The sequence below is a fragment of the Kogia breviceps genome, chromosome 15 (genome assembly GCF_026419965.1).
Source record: "Kogia breviceps isolate mKogBre1 chromosome 15, mKogBre1 haplotype 1, whole genome shotgun sequence".
In the NCBI taxonomy this organism is placed as follows: Eukaryota; Metazoa; Chordata; class Mammalia; order Artiodactyla; family Physeteridae; genus Kogia; species Kogia breviceps.
In genome coordinates this window covers 26106332-26120458 of record NC_081324.1, presented here as the reverse complement: position 1 = coordinate 26120458, position 14127 = coordinate 26106332, and the positions used below count along the sequence as shown (strand labels likewise).

General features: G+C 38.5%; 1 protein-coding gene across 27 annotated transcripts in view; it reads right to left on the bottom strand.

The window, feature by feature from the left end:
- PIAS2 (protein inhibitor of activated STAT 2) overlaps positions 1 to 14127 on the bottom strand; it is a 117790-nt gene that overhangs the window by 68075 nt on the left and 35588 nt on the right. For all 27 annotated transcript variants that reach the window (XR_010836939.1, XR_010836940.1, XM_067015333.1 and 24 more), the window contains 3 exons: positions 8495 to 8545; positions 8274 to 8364; positions 500 to 634 (listed from right to left, as the gene is read on the bottom strand). Coding sequence is in view for 25 of the 27 variants with exons in the window: in XM_067015333.1 (XP_066871434.1) it covers positions 500 to 634; positions 8274 to 8364; positions 8495 to 8545 (277 nt within the window). In the remaining 2 variants the exon portion in view is untranslated. The remainder of the gene's footprint in view (positions 1 to 499; positions 635 to 8273; positions 8365 to 8494; positions 8546 to 14127) is intronic.

Sequence of the window (14127 nt, the reverse complement as noted above, 5' to 3'; positions counted from 1 at the left end):
AGAGGAAATAATATAAATCTAAGTAAATATTTTCATATGGATGCCCATGTATTATTTGAAGTATCAGCTGTTCATATAAAGGCTGGAACAGATGATTTCTAATCACAACATGAGTACATTTAACCAAATGTTGATCTTCTCCAAAGCCTGAGAAAGCTTTCTTTGTTCTTCTTTAAAAATATATAACAGTACCCCAAATTCCCAGTTTCTTAAAATACTACTTAAACACACATAAACACAATTGTGATTAACCATTAACTTAAGAAATACTGTAATGATAGTTATTTCCTTTCTAAGAAAATAAAGAGATGATACTCAGGAAACCTTAAAGTTTTAACCTTGAAAATCTCTACATCTCTACCCGGAACTGAAAACTACTGCTTTTTGGGGTTACAAACAAAAAACTGAATGAGCTGGAGCTAGTAGCCTAAGAAAAAAACAAAGTAAATCAACACCTAGTGGGAACACTTTCATGCTACCCAGGGAAAAGAACCTTTACCTTTCCAATTTCTGATGCCCAAGAAATGGAAATCTGGTTTGGCACGGCTGAGGATAATCTAACTAAAGATGTAATATTCAAAGGGCGTCCAGGGCGCTTCTGCTCAATCCCATTTTTAGGTGGTGGTGCATAGCCCTATAACCAAGACAGAAAAATCATTTTAAATTCTCTGTAGAGGAGCAAACATTTTCTCCAAGACGAGTACAGTATCTTGCCTAATTTCAGTCACACTTAATTACTTTTATTTTATCCTGGAAATCAAATAGTCCTCACCCTAGGGTCACCAATCCAAAAGAGGAAAATGACCTTCTAAAAATGTTACAAAATATTTCACAAATCCAGAAAAACACAACAAAAAAATCCATGTTCCATTAAAATTAAAGATGCTGAGATCTTGCCATACTATGATTTTTTTTTCCTTTTTTTAAACAATAAAGTTGCACCTCTTTATACTGATCCATCTTAGGAGCTCTCAATCATTCAAATACTAGGGGTGAGAGAGGGAAAACGAATTCTGGAAATTAAAAAAAAATCAAATCAGTGCATTTCAAAGCAATTATTAAAATCTTCTAAGTGATAAAAAAGCTCTCCACTGTCTTCTCTCCGAGAACAGAGATTGCCATCTTTAAAACCAGGTCACGTTAACAAAAAAGAATAACCAATATTTCAACTGGCATTGAATTAGCTTGATGGCTATAATAAAACCGCTACTTATATATTTTTCTATTTTTTCTAGTAAGTATTTGTTTTAAATAGTAAAGTCTCACTTTTGATTTCACAGTACATGCAATTCTCAATTACCACAGGCCTTTTCAGTTTCTGATTTTCAAAACCAATATATTTTTTAGAAAATTAAAATTTCTTAACTGCGAAAACATCTATGTATTGAAAAGCACACACCATATTTCATTGACTCTAAGATGCCAATTTATGTACCACTGAGAAGGAAAGAACAGTAAGTAAGTTAACGATACAACCTAATGTACTTTTTTTCCCGCATACATATCAAGAAAACATAATAAGCAAAATGAACTGGCTAACATATTCCTTTAGGATATACAGATGAATCTTTTGAATCGTTTTTTCACCGTCATCAATGCATATGTTTTCCACATGATACTCTCCTATATGCCACCAAGAGCTCAAGATAAAAATACTTCTTAAAATTATATTCTACTCCACAAATACCTCTCAGATTTCCTTGCAAGTCACTGACACCCTTAGACTAACTGCAAGTGTTACTGCTGACACACCCTGGATATTAAGAGAACAAAAATTTCAAATAACAGCCAGGATTCACGAACCTTCCTCGAAATGTCCTCAAGTCATTTGTTGACTGAAAAACCGATGAAGGGCAGTTAACCAGTCATGCCACGGGAATAATAACATCAGGGTTGTACAAGTGCAGGCAACAACAATACATTACAGCTGCCACCTGATCATCAGAAACTGTTAAGACACCTCTGGATTTTAAAGATGTCAAAAATATGCACCTTGGTAAAAATGAGATACAGTTTTGGTGGTATCACACAGCAGAGCCTAGGAAAACAGTCTATCACACTAGGAAACACCTTTCGCTGCCTTGTAGGAGGTAGGATAGTAATTATTAAGTGTGAATTCCCATGATAACTTGTAATCTACAACTTGCAACAAGACTTTGAAAATCATTGAGAACTGTCTGAGCAGAGGAATAAAAGACAAAGAGAAGAATGAAAATAACTTTCATTACACTATGGAAAAGGGAAATTGTGTGTGCATGTGTGTGTATAGAGGAGGATTATGCTCATCTAAAGTTGTTCAAGTGAAATAAAACAAAGAAGCAAACTCATATGAGAGTCCTCTTATAAAGACTAGGAATTGGTTCAATGAGCAACACACACAAGGAATATCAACACCAATATCTGGGTATTGTGAATGAAACCTTTGTTTTGCCTGTTTTGAACCTGAAAGACAATTCTGTCTTCTGGTATGTCCACTAGTACGTTAACCAAATAAAAATGGCACAGGGTGAGCCAAAATGATAAAAACTCATGAACTAGTTAGACGATAAACTGTGTAAATTGGAATTTGAGACACCCAGCAACAATGCTGTTAGTGAATTTGACAGAAGAGAGCAATAGAAGGGAAGAGAATAAAAGAGCATATAAGAATGAGGTGTTAGCAAATTCAAAACCAAATATGGTACTAGTCTTATTCACCGAAATATTTTAAATCTATTCTCTACCCCACGTGACTAGTTTAATTTCACTGGTAATTCTGAGTTATCTGTATACTTATATTCTCCCCCTGACCAACAGTATCACCTCCAGTCAACCATCAGTTACCTGATTATTGAGAACAGGATATAGAGTTGACCCTTAAACAACTCAGGGGCTGGGGCACTCACCCTCCACACAGTTGAAAATCCAAGTATAACTTACAGTCAGCCCTCTGAATATTCAGTTCCCCTGTACCTGAGGCACATGCAATACTGTAGTAATCACTACTGAAAATAACGCAGTATTTGGACCCGAGCAGTTCAAACCCATGTTGTTCAAGGGTCAACCGTAAAAGCTGAGCCTTCACATATTTCTAACAATTTTCCACATCTAAAGCAAAAATAAAATTAAGTTCATCTGACAGGAGACCTTTGGAGTAAACCTAAAGCTTTCTAAATAAAGGCTGCTGGAGAGCCACTGAAAGATGTTTTCATCAGTCTCAACCTAACATTTCAATAAAAGATATACCTAAAGGACCTTTTCTGTTACATGCTCTGACAACACCCCATGTACTTGTAATTTTGACAAAAGTTGACAGTGTTGCTCCTTTAACATTGTCCCACTAATTTTCTAATTACCATTACTACTTTAATATTACCAACATATTTACTATTTTACTTAGTATTATAAAAATTTTCAAACATACACAAGAGTAGAAAGAAGAGTAAAGTACCCACCAAACCACTTCAATAATCAACATGTTGCCAATCTTGTTTCATTTGCCTCTGGCCCAACCCGAGCCCACCCCTAAATACACAATACCCCCCCCCAAAATATATACCCCACACATATACACATTTATTTTTGCCCGAGTATTTAAATGCAAGTTCTAGACATGCCATTTGACCCATCCTTTTATATGCATCTTTAAAAGACCTTAAAAAAAACACAGTATCACGATCTTAATTTAACCATAATTTTAAAAAACTGTCTAATATCTACTTTATATTCCAATTTCTCAACCGCCTCAGAGACGTCTTTTATCTTTTTATTACTAAAACTTTCAAACCTATACACAAATAGGGAAAAAAGTATAACAAATTCCCATATACCTATCATCCAATTCAATAATTTACTTATAAGCAGTCTTTACGCCCATCTCAGATTATTATATAAGGTATCCCAGACACATTACTTTATCCATACGTAGTTTGGTATATATGATGTCCTTTTAGTTTGAGTCGGAATCCAAACTTGACCCTCACAGTGTGCTCAGTTGTTTCTGAAGTCTCCTTTATTCTATATTAAAGAATAATTTTTATTCTCTCCCACCCCCCTGCCTCTAATTCTACTCCTTTTCCGATGCTGTCGTTGGAGACTCCAGGGCTTCTGACCTGAAGAATGACCTCTTCTTCTGTATTAGACAGACTGCTTCCTCACAGTATGAAAGTGTGATACTCCCATGTTTTAGGCTGGTAATTAGTTGTACAGGCTTGACCGAATTCAGGTTCAAATTTTCAGGCAGAACAACTACGTAAGGAATGTTACATTCTTCCTATTATACCACATCATGAGGCACAGAACGTCTGTTTACCCCATTTTCAGTGATGTAAAGGCTGATCATTTCAGCTGATGTAGGCCTGATCCTTCCACTATAAAGTTCCGCATCCAGATTTGACCTAATGGTTTTAGTATCCATTGATGATGGTTACCTAGATCCATTATATGATTACGGATTACAAAAAGTTTTTAAATCCATTCTTCCTTTTGCTTATATTAGTTGAAATCTTTCCATAAAGAACTTGACCACATCAACATTTGGTTACTCTGAAATCAATGATTCTCTCCCTTAACCAGTTTTTAGAGTAATGAGTTGATGTAACCTTCAATGGTTTATTTTAGCATAATTATAAACTCATTTATGTATTTGGTTGTTGTTTTTTTTTTTTTTTTTTGCGGTACACGGGCCTCTCACTGTTGTGGCCTCTCCCGTTGCGGAGCACAGGCTCCGGACGTGCAGGCTCAGCGGCCATGGCTCATAGGCCCAGCTGCTCTGCGGCATGTGGGATCTTCCCGGACCGGGGCACGAATCTGTGTCCCCTGCATCGGCAGGCGGACTCTCAACCACTGCTCCACCAGGGAAGCACTATATTTGATAATTTTGAGTCCACTTAAGTATTATTATTAAGATGCCAATACTACCCCATCTTAGGCCAAGGGAATCTCTTCAAATTGGTGTGTATGTGTGTTTCAAAAGAAGAAAATATTGACTTTACTTCAGGCCAGATTTACTGTGAGGCAGACCGTCGGTGTAACTAATATATGCAGGAAAAAAATTATATATCAGGAAAAAGAAAGCCACAAACTCAGAAAGAGAATACATTGAGACAATGACACTAGTACTAATAAGTCTCCCACTGCACCGAGAGGAAATACTTTAGGAGATCTTTGTCAGCTGAACTGTAAACACACATTCTCTCCATTCTTTGGAATCTTTCCAAGAAATACTACCCCATGTCAATCCACCTCCACACCCCAACCTTACAGCTCCACAGGTTTACATAAATTTCTCAAAATCTGTTTAAAAGGAAAAGTAATTCAGCCTCTCAAAATAACTCTCCAAGCAAAGAATTTTTCTCTTCTGCCCTTAAAAACATGTAATTTTCTCATATGGCTGTCAGTGTGTATGCTTGCAGTGCTGGAGTCAAAGGTGGAGGTGTGGGGAAGATTCTCAGAGGCAGTTTCACTTGTGTCTGTCCACTCTGCACTTATCATTCCACAAGTCCTGCTATGAACTGCTTACTGTCATCCCTGTATCAAGAGACTGGAAAAATCAAGGCATAAAGGTGTCTTATAAAACTCCGCATCTTGATGTGGGTAAAACAGCACATAAACTGCTTTCATCACTATTTGACCCTTAAGAATCCAGGGACACATTGCTATTATGAAGGTAACACCATTTCCCATTCAGTTTACTCTTTGTTCATCATGGATCCATAATGACTGCATACTGCAATCAGGTCATACACACAGACACTTGTTCCCAGACACAAATTCGAATTTATTCAGAGCTCTAATGGGAAATCCCATGACTTACTCCTCCAGGATCTGTTGTATGATACACCAGGATCATGGGCAAGGACCACATGTCGAACTTCTTTGTGGCCTGTTGATGCTTCTTACAACTGGAACAAAGTCCCTGAAGATCTCCATGGTGGTGAAGAGCTCACTTCTTCTGAGGCAGCAGTACACTCACATGATTCTCATAAATCTGCTTCATGCTAGTAAAGGCTCCATATTACATTATCCCAAACAACAGCAATCGTGGATCAAGGGGAGGTCTCAGCAGTTTTTCATCAGCTGCATGTAAATTTATGTCAACTGTTCCATAGGAGTTCACAGGGCTGAAGACGAAAAACCTGGGAAAGACTGGCATCTGGTCTTTGGGATGGTCCTATTAGGGTCAGGCAAGCTCACCCTTGCCCCAACCATCACCCCACTGCCTTCTGTTTGCGAAATCTGTCTTGAAATCCTTTGTCCTAATGCTCACCTTTCTTCACCTCCCTCATAAGTGCTCCTGGAGCCACTGCAGGACTCTAGCTCCAGAGGTGAGTGCAAGACTCATCAAAGGGTGTTTCACGTAGTAGCGGATGTGTTCACAAACAGCCTAGTATAAGTACTCAACGGTTAGTTAGTGCTTCTGGTAAGAAATCAGCAGTGACTGAGTAACAATGTCCCAGAGGAAGTGCTCAACTGCCTAATTTCTTCTCTCTCAAAACTCCTGGAAGAATGACAAATTCAGAGCTCTTCATAGTGGTGCTGTAGATCTCATGGATGAAAATATTATAGCAAAAATACTGGTCCACCTGGAAAATTGTGTGGAACGTGTGTATATACATCTGTTACTATCATATTTTCTGAAGCAATGCCAGAGTTTAGGTAGAGCCTCAAACATTTCAGACACGACCCCCCAGCACTGGCACATACAATACTGGATAGATCTTCAAGGTGGGTCTATAGACACCAAGAAGATCATCATAATTAGATATTTCTTCAAGGAGAATGAGAGTTAAATAGCAATAAAAGTCAAAGGTCAAAAGATATCTTAGCCCATTGTGGACAAAGGAAATTGGATATGAAAAGCAATAGAAAATGTGCTATCATTCCAAAATCCCAGGTTTCCTTTGCTACACATCTGGCCACCCAGTGGCATCCTTCAGCTCCAAGTAAGGCTGCTTCTTCCCTTGGTTTAGATTGCTATATGATCCATCCAGATAAAAGACAGCTCCTGAGATCTGTTGCTGCTTATAGCCAGAAACCCAAGAGACGAAATGTCCCACCTGGGTTTGAACATGCACAAGGTCATGTAAGCATTCCTCTCCACCATATCTGCTCAGCCTCTGAAATTTCCCCTTTCATCCCCAGAAAACTCTCTCTCATGATTCCAGCCTCACAGACATCTTTCAAAAAGAGTAGGCAGTGGTGCAGTATTGCTCAAGCCCTATAAGATGCATGAAACATGTTATTTCTCAGGTCTCTAAATCCACAGGCTACGTATGAGAGAAATGAGACTCGTGACAACCAAGAAGTCAGATCTTTGACTGGCAGGGTCGGCCTTGGCCATGGGCCATCTTCACTTTGGGCTTCAACTACAGTCGCTTGGCCCCGGTACAGCCTGCTCACAGCTGTTGCGCATATACTTATTCCAGAGACAACTCTTGTGCCCAGCAGGGATGCTAAACAGCTGCCCCATCTCTATCTCAACAGTCACATGGTATCTGCTTTGCTGAAATGGCAGCTTAACATAATGGTGGAATCACTGTTCTCACAGCACTTCTTCAGTTAAGATACATATCCACTCTGTAGGGCTTGAAAAACAGGCCATGCTCTACTACTATTGTGATTAAGGCTTTACTTCCACACAGCTGTACCAAATTAGTAACTTAGTCCAAACCTCAGTGGAGACAGATACATAGTCCAGTTCAACAATTAACTGTTATATTAAGATTCGACTAACAGGATTTGAAGAGTCTGGAGCTATCCAACACGTCAGAAACAGGCTATACACACTGAGAGAGAGAGTGTGTGTGTGCTGAAGCCCATATACTACTTCACTGCTTAAACAATAGGTTGTCAATCAAATACCACTGCATCCATCCCCCAAGTGTGTGCACCATCAAGGCTCAAGCTCAGAATCCTTAAGCTCCATGTCCAGTCGCTCTCAGCAGCCTCTAACTTTCATCATCTCATCCGTGGCTGAGGCCCAGCTCATTCAGACATCCACTACAACATGCTGCCCTACATATGCAGGTCCTGCCCTGCTACCGTTTGATATGATCTTAAGAGTCTTTCACAGCTTCCTTGCTTCCTGGCACAAGATGCTTCAAGCTCATCTTTTCCATCTTCCCCAAATCCGGAATCAGCCACTTCCCCAAGGAGCCATGAATCTCTCTAGTGGAAAACAGTTATTTAATGCTGGGACTGTTCATTGTTACTAAGTGATCACTATTTCTAGGCCTTGTTAGTATTTATAATAAACTTACATACAAAAGCCTTGTGAATAAAAAGCAACTTACAGGCAAAGGAAACAGCTTCCCATTTACTTTTATACAGAGACTATTGGGATAGTTATCTTCTTGAGGGCAACTCGTCTCTGCCAGGCAAAGTCTGCATTAAAGAAAAAAAAGAAAAACTCTTAAATAGTGTACTCAAACATGCTTATGTACTTACAAATTCAGGACTATACACATATAGTAACGAGTATAAAATTAAAGTAACAAGAAAATTTCAAACTCACCTCAACTGAACTTGGACTGTATAATCTCTCCTACCACCTGGCAAAAAATCCCTGTTGAAAAGAGAAAAAATTGGGTTAAGAAAACACAACTAGAATTCACAGAAACATTCTCAACAGAAAAAAGCATTATTGGTATCTTTACTCTTAGTCCTTAAAAAAATGAACACTACCTTACCAATAGCACAAGGCTTAATTAAAACACTGTAGTGATGAAAGCCCTCATTTGCTTAACATTTAATCTTATCTTTATGGCAATTTTAAAGTATTTTCAATTCATGGGAACTTTTGCAATACAATTTTTATTTCAACAGACAACAGACTTGGTTAACAGGAAAAGGAGCTGGTTCTAAAAGTGTTTAATAAGTTAATTTGTTTACTTACAGTGGTTCTGAAGCCTTGGCTGAGCATTCTAATCACTTGCAAATTTTGTTTTAATATACAGGCCCACTCATCAGATATCCTTATTGGTTCTGAAGCACAGTCTGAGCATTAGTCGTTTTTACAACTACTCAGCTGATTCTAATAAAGAACTAGGATAGAGAACTGGTGTCTAGAGTCTCAGAACCTCTATACCACAGCAACTTCATAACTATGTACCCGAATAAGGAAACAGAATCTCTTAGAATTTCTAGATGAGAACCTCAGAGTCCCATGTGAAATATCTCTGGGATGGAACCTCCTAAACCCTTGCCACTCAAAATGGAGTCCACAATGAAGCAGCATTGTAACTGCTTGGGAGCTTCTTAGTTAGAAATGCAGAATCTCAGGCCCCACCCCAAAACCACAGAATTAGAATCTGAATTTTAGTAAGATTCCCAAAGTGACATGTATTCACTTTACAGTTTAAGAAATCTTCTCCTTAGCCATTATCATAAATCTTGGACTGTGTCAGAGAGAAGATCATTAGAGATTAGTCCTGTCTTGAGAGTACATATAGCCCTCCACCTTGTTCCAACTTGCTTCTTACTGCTTCCAATTCTCTATGTTCACTGGAAGGCAGTAAAGCACAGTAGTGACCAGCCTGAGTTCTAGAGTCCCAAACTATATGACCCTGGGCAAATTACCTAACCTTTCTGTGCCTCAGTTACATCTGTTAAAGATGGAAAATTACTGCATCTACTTCATGAAGTTGTTGTGACAAACATGTTAATACTACATGTGAAGTGCCTGGATGTAAGAAGTGCTCAACAAGTGTGAGCAGCTGGCTGCTATTGTTAACTGTTTCTCTTGCCAGTAGTAGCTTCCACATTTCTCAAATGCCTATTCAAAATATCCTAGACAACACTGACCTCTTGAGAGTAACTCATATCATTCTGCTCATTAAAATCAAGAAACACTGCAAAGTCTGGGCGCTGGAGCATCAAAGATAAATAAGACATAATATTTGCTCTCAAAGGTCTCATATGCTAGCAACAAATATATACAACTAAAATAATATGTGTTGTGTTACAGTACATTATGAAAAATAAGTGTCACAGAAAAGAGAGAAATTCAATTTTGTCTTGAAAGTTCAAGGCAGTTACCACAATCAGTCCAAACAACTTAGAAAACAGGGTTTGTACAGCAATGGTTCTATTTCCACATAGAGAGACACACTTCCATCAGTAACAGTGGCTTCACTAGTAAGGTGATTCTCAACAGAAGGAAAGGTGAGTATCAACCAGAGATACATGGCAGAAACTTGTTAGGTTGGGAACATAATTTTTAAAAAGAGAAAAGACGAACCTAGAAAGATAAATGAGAGAATGTTGTAAAGGGTTTTGAATGGTTCACTAAGGATTTATACTTTATTCCAGTAAGGGAAATTAACATAAAACCGGGAAATGCACTGTGCTACAGATCTTCACAAACGTGACGAGTAACGACTAAGCATCTTCTGACATTCATTTTCTGCCAGTCACTGCTCTAGGAACTTTCACATGTTGAACTCATTTATCAGATATAAAGGCATTTATTATATGCCAGGCACTGTGACAGGATCTGAGAATAAAAAAATGAGTAAGAGATGTTGGTTTCACTAAGAAGTTTGTAAATTCAAGTAGTCAAATAAATGCTGTAATAGAAAATAAGTACATGAGAGTAGTACAGAGAGAGACAAATGATGAATTTGGGGAAATGTGAAAAGGCATCACAGAAGAGGGAAGACTTGAACTGGCCCTTAAAACATAACTCAGGTTTGCCAAGCAGAGTAAAGAGGAAGAGTATATGCAAAGATGCACAGCTATGGAAGTGTAGCTACAGTATAGGCTGCTAAAGAAGTGTGAAAGGAGATGAGATGATTCAAAAACGTTTAGTAGATCCTACAGAGGCCACTTCTCCAAAGTCGAGAAACAAAACTAACCTACCACATATATAAAAATACAAATAGCAACTTAGACAAAATGAGGTGACAGAGGAACATTTTCCAGATGAAGGAACGAGATAAAACTCCAAAAGAAAAACTAAGTGAAGCAGAGATAGGCAATCTACCCGAGAAAGAGTAATGATCGTAAGATGATCAAAGAATTTGGGAGAAGAATGGATGCACAAGGTGAGAAGTTAGAAGTTTCTAACAGAGTTAGAAAATATAACAAACAACCAGAGATGAAGAATATAATAACTGAAATGAAAAATATACTAGAAGGAATCAACAAAAGACTAAATGATACAGAGGAATGTATCAGTGGGCTGGAAGACAGTAGCAGAAATCACTGCCACTGAACAGAAAAAAGAATAAAAAGAAATGAGGATAGTTTAAGAGACCTCTGGGACATCAAAAATCACTAATAATTCACATTATAGGGGCCCCCAAAAGGGGAAGAGAAAGAGAAAGGGCCTGAGAACATATCTGAAGACATGACAGCTGAAAACTTCCTTAACGTAGAAAAGGAAGGAAAAATAAACAAATGGGACCTAATCAAATATAAAAGCTTTGGGTTTCCCTGGTGGCGCAGTGGTTGAGAATCCGCCTGCCAATGCAGGGGACACGGGTTTGTGCCCGGGTCTGGGAAGATCCCACATGCCGCGGAGCGGCTGAGCCCATGAGCCATGGCCGCTGAGCCTGTGCGTCCGGAACCTGTGCTCCGCAATGGGAGAGGCCACAACAGTGAGAGGCCCGCGTACCACAAAAAAATAATAATAATAAAAATATAAATGCTTTTACAAAGCAAAGTAAACCATCCACAAAACAAAAAGACAATGTACAGAATGGCAGAAAATATTTGCAGATGATATAACTGATAAGGAATCAATATCCAACATTTATAAACAGCTCATACAACTCAACATCAAAAAAAAACCCGATTAAAAAAGGAACAGAGGGCTTCCCTGGTGGCGCAGTGGTTGAGAGCCCGCCTGCCGATGCAGGGGACACGGGTTCGTGTCCCGGTCCGGGAAGATCCCACATGCCGCAGCGCAGCTGGGCCCAAGATCCATGGCCACTGAGCCTGCTCGTCCGGAGCCTGTGCTCCGCAACGGGAGAGGCCACAACAGTGAGAGGCCTGCATACCACAAAAAAACCCACAAAAAAACAAAAAACAAACAAACAAACAAAAAGGAACAGAACTGAACAGACATTTTTCCAAAAAGGAAATGAAAATGGTCAACAACATTGTTAATCATCAGAGAAATGTAAATCAAAACTACAATGAGATATCACCTCACATGAGTCAGAAGGGCTATCATCAAAAAGTCTACAAATAACAAATGCTGGAGAAGGCGTGGAGGAAAAGGAACCCTCCTACACTGTTGGTGGGAATGCAAATTGGTGCAGCCACTATGGCTTACAGTGTGGAGGTTCCCTAAAAAACTAGAGATACCATGTGACCCAGCAATCCCACTCCCAGGCATATATCCAGAAAAGACAAACACTCTTAATTCAAAAAGATACATGCACCCCAACGTTCACAGCAGCACTACAATAGTCAAGACATGGAAGCAACCTAAGTGTTCATCAACAGATGAATGGATAAAGAAGATACACATACACATAGACACACACACACAAACACAATGGAATATTACTCAGCCATAAAAAAAGAATAAAACATTGTCATTTGCAGCAACATGGATGGACCAAGAGATTATCATACTAAGTGAAGGAAGTCAGACAGAGAAAGACAAATATTATATACCACTTATATGTGGAATCTAAAAAAAAAATAAAACACAAATGAACTTATTTACAAAACAGAAAACAAACTAACAGACATAGAAAACACTTATGGTTACCAAAAGGGAAAGAGGGCTAGGGGTAGGGATAAATTAAGAGTATGGGATTAAAAGATACCACCATATATATAAAATAGATAACAAGGACTTACAGTATAGCACATGGAACTATATTGAATATCTTGTAACAACCTATAATGGAAAAGAATCTAAAAAAGATACATATATATCTGAAAACTTAGCTGCATCCCCCCGAAAATGATGCAATACTGTAAATCAACTATACTTCAATTTAAAAAATTAAATTAAAAAAAAAGAAGATGAGTAGAGTAGGATGTTGAAGAGAATTGTCAAGCAATGGAGTATGGACTTCATAAGGTTTTTAAGCACAAGAAAGAAAAAACTACAGGGTTTTTAAGCACAAGAAAGAAAAAACTGAATGGGCTGTAGAAAGATCACTTGGTCAGCTGGGAGAGTTAGAAGGTCATTACAATTGTACAGGCAAAGGATGAGGACTTGAAAGTTATTTAAACATAAATATCACTGAATGATATTTAGGGATAAAAACTGATAGGACTCAATGACTGACTAGATACAGGAAGGTAGGATAAGGGGACCTAGGATGGTAGCCAGGTTTCGGAATGGATGGTGATGCTACTCACCAGGATAAGCAGAGGTAGAGCCAGCTATGGCATTCAACCCCCAACCACTGAGTGAGGTGGTGATTATTTTTCCAATTTTACACACTGGGTAAATAAGATTCAATAGGCTTTAGGAACTTACCTAGGGGCATACAGACTTAAGTGATTGAGCCAGAATTCACATTCCAATTGATACTACTCTAAAGACCATGCTAACTCCCTCAAAGGTAGAGTTAATTCAAGTTTTAAATCTTGAAAGAGACATAAAAGAAGGATCAACAGAGTGTAGCAAACTGAGGGGATGTGGTAGATGAAGTATGGGATAATACAAAGACGCCTGTCCAGGCAGATCTCATGCCATTAATGAAATACGCAACAGACTGAAATATGTACTAAGCAAAAATCTCTTTGAAGCCAGTTAATTTTTAAAAAGCACATTCATGGATAATATCACAGAGCAGTGAGAAGAGAATCACACACTGCTTTCGGGAACATGCAAGAGATGTCAGTTTAAGAAACTGAGAGAGCATGATTACAGAGGCAATGGTACCCAATGGAAGGAGAGGTGCTATAGCCAAGAACACAGCTGAACTCACGGATCAATCATTATAAGATGTAAAAAAAAAAAAAAACAAAAAAACCCCAAACCTGAATGTATTCATGTCTCTGGTTTAGACCTCATCACCATTACAGGCAAAAGGGAGGAGCTGGATGCACAGCAGTTTTCAAATTTGCACACTGGAAACACCTGGGGAGCTTTAAAAACTACTGCTGTTTGGGTTCCATCCTCAGAGATTCTAATTTAATTGGTATGAATGAAATCTGGGTATTTGGAGTCTTAAA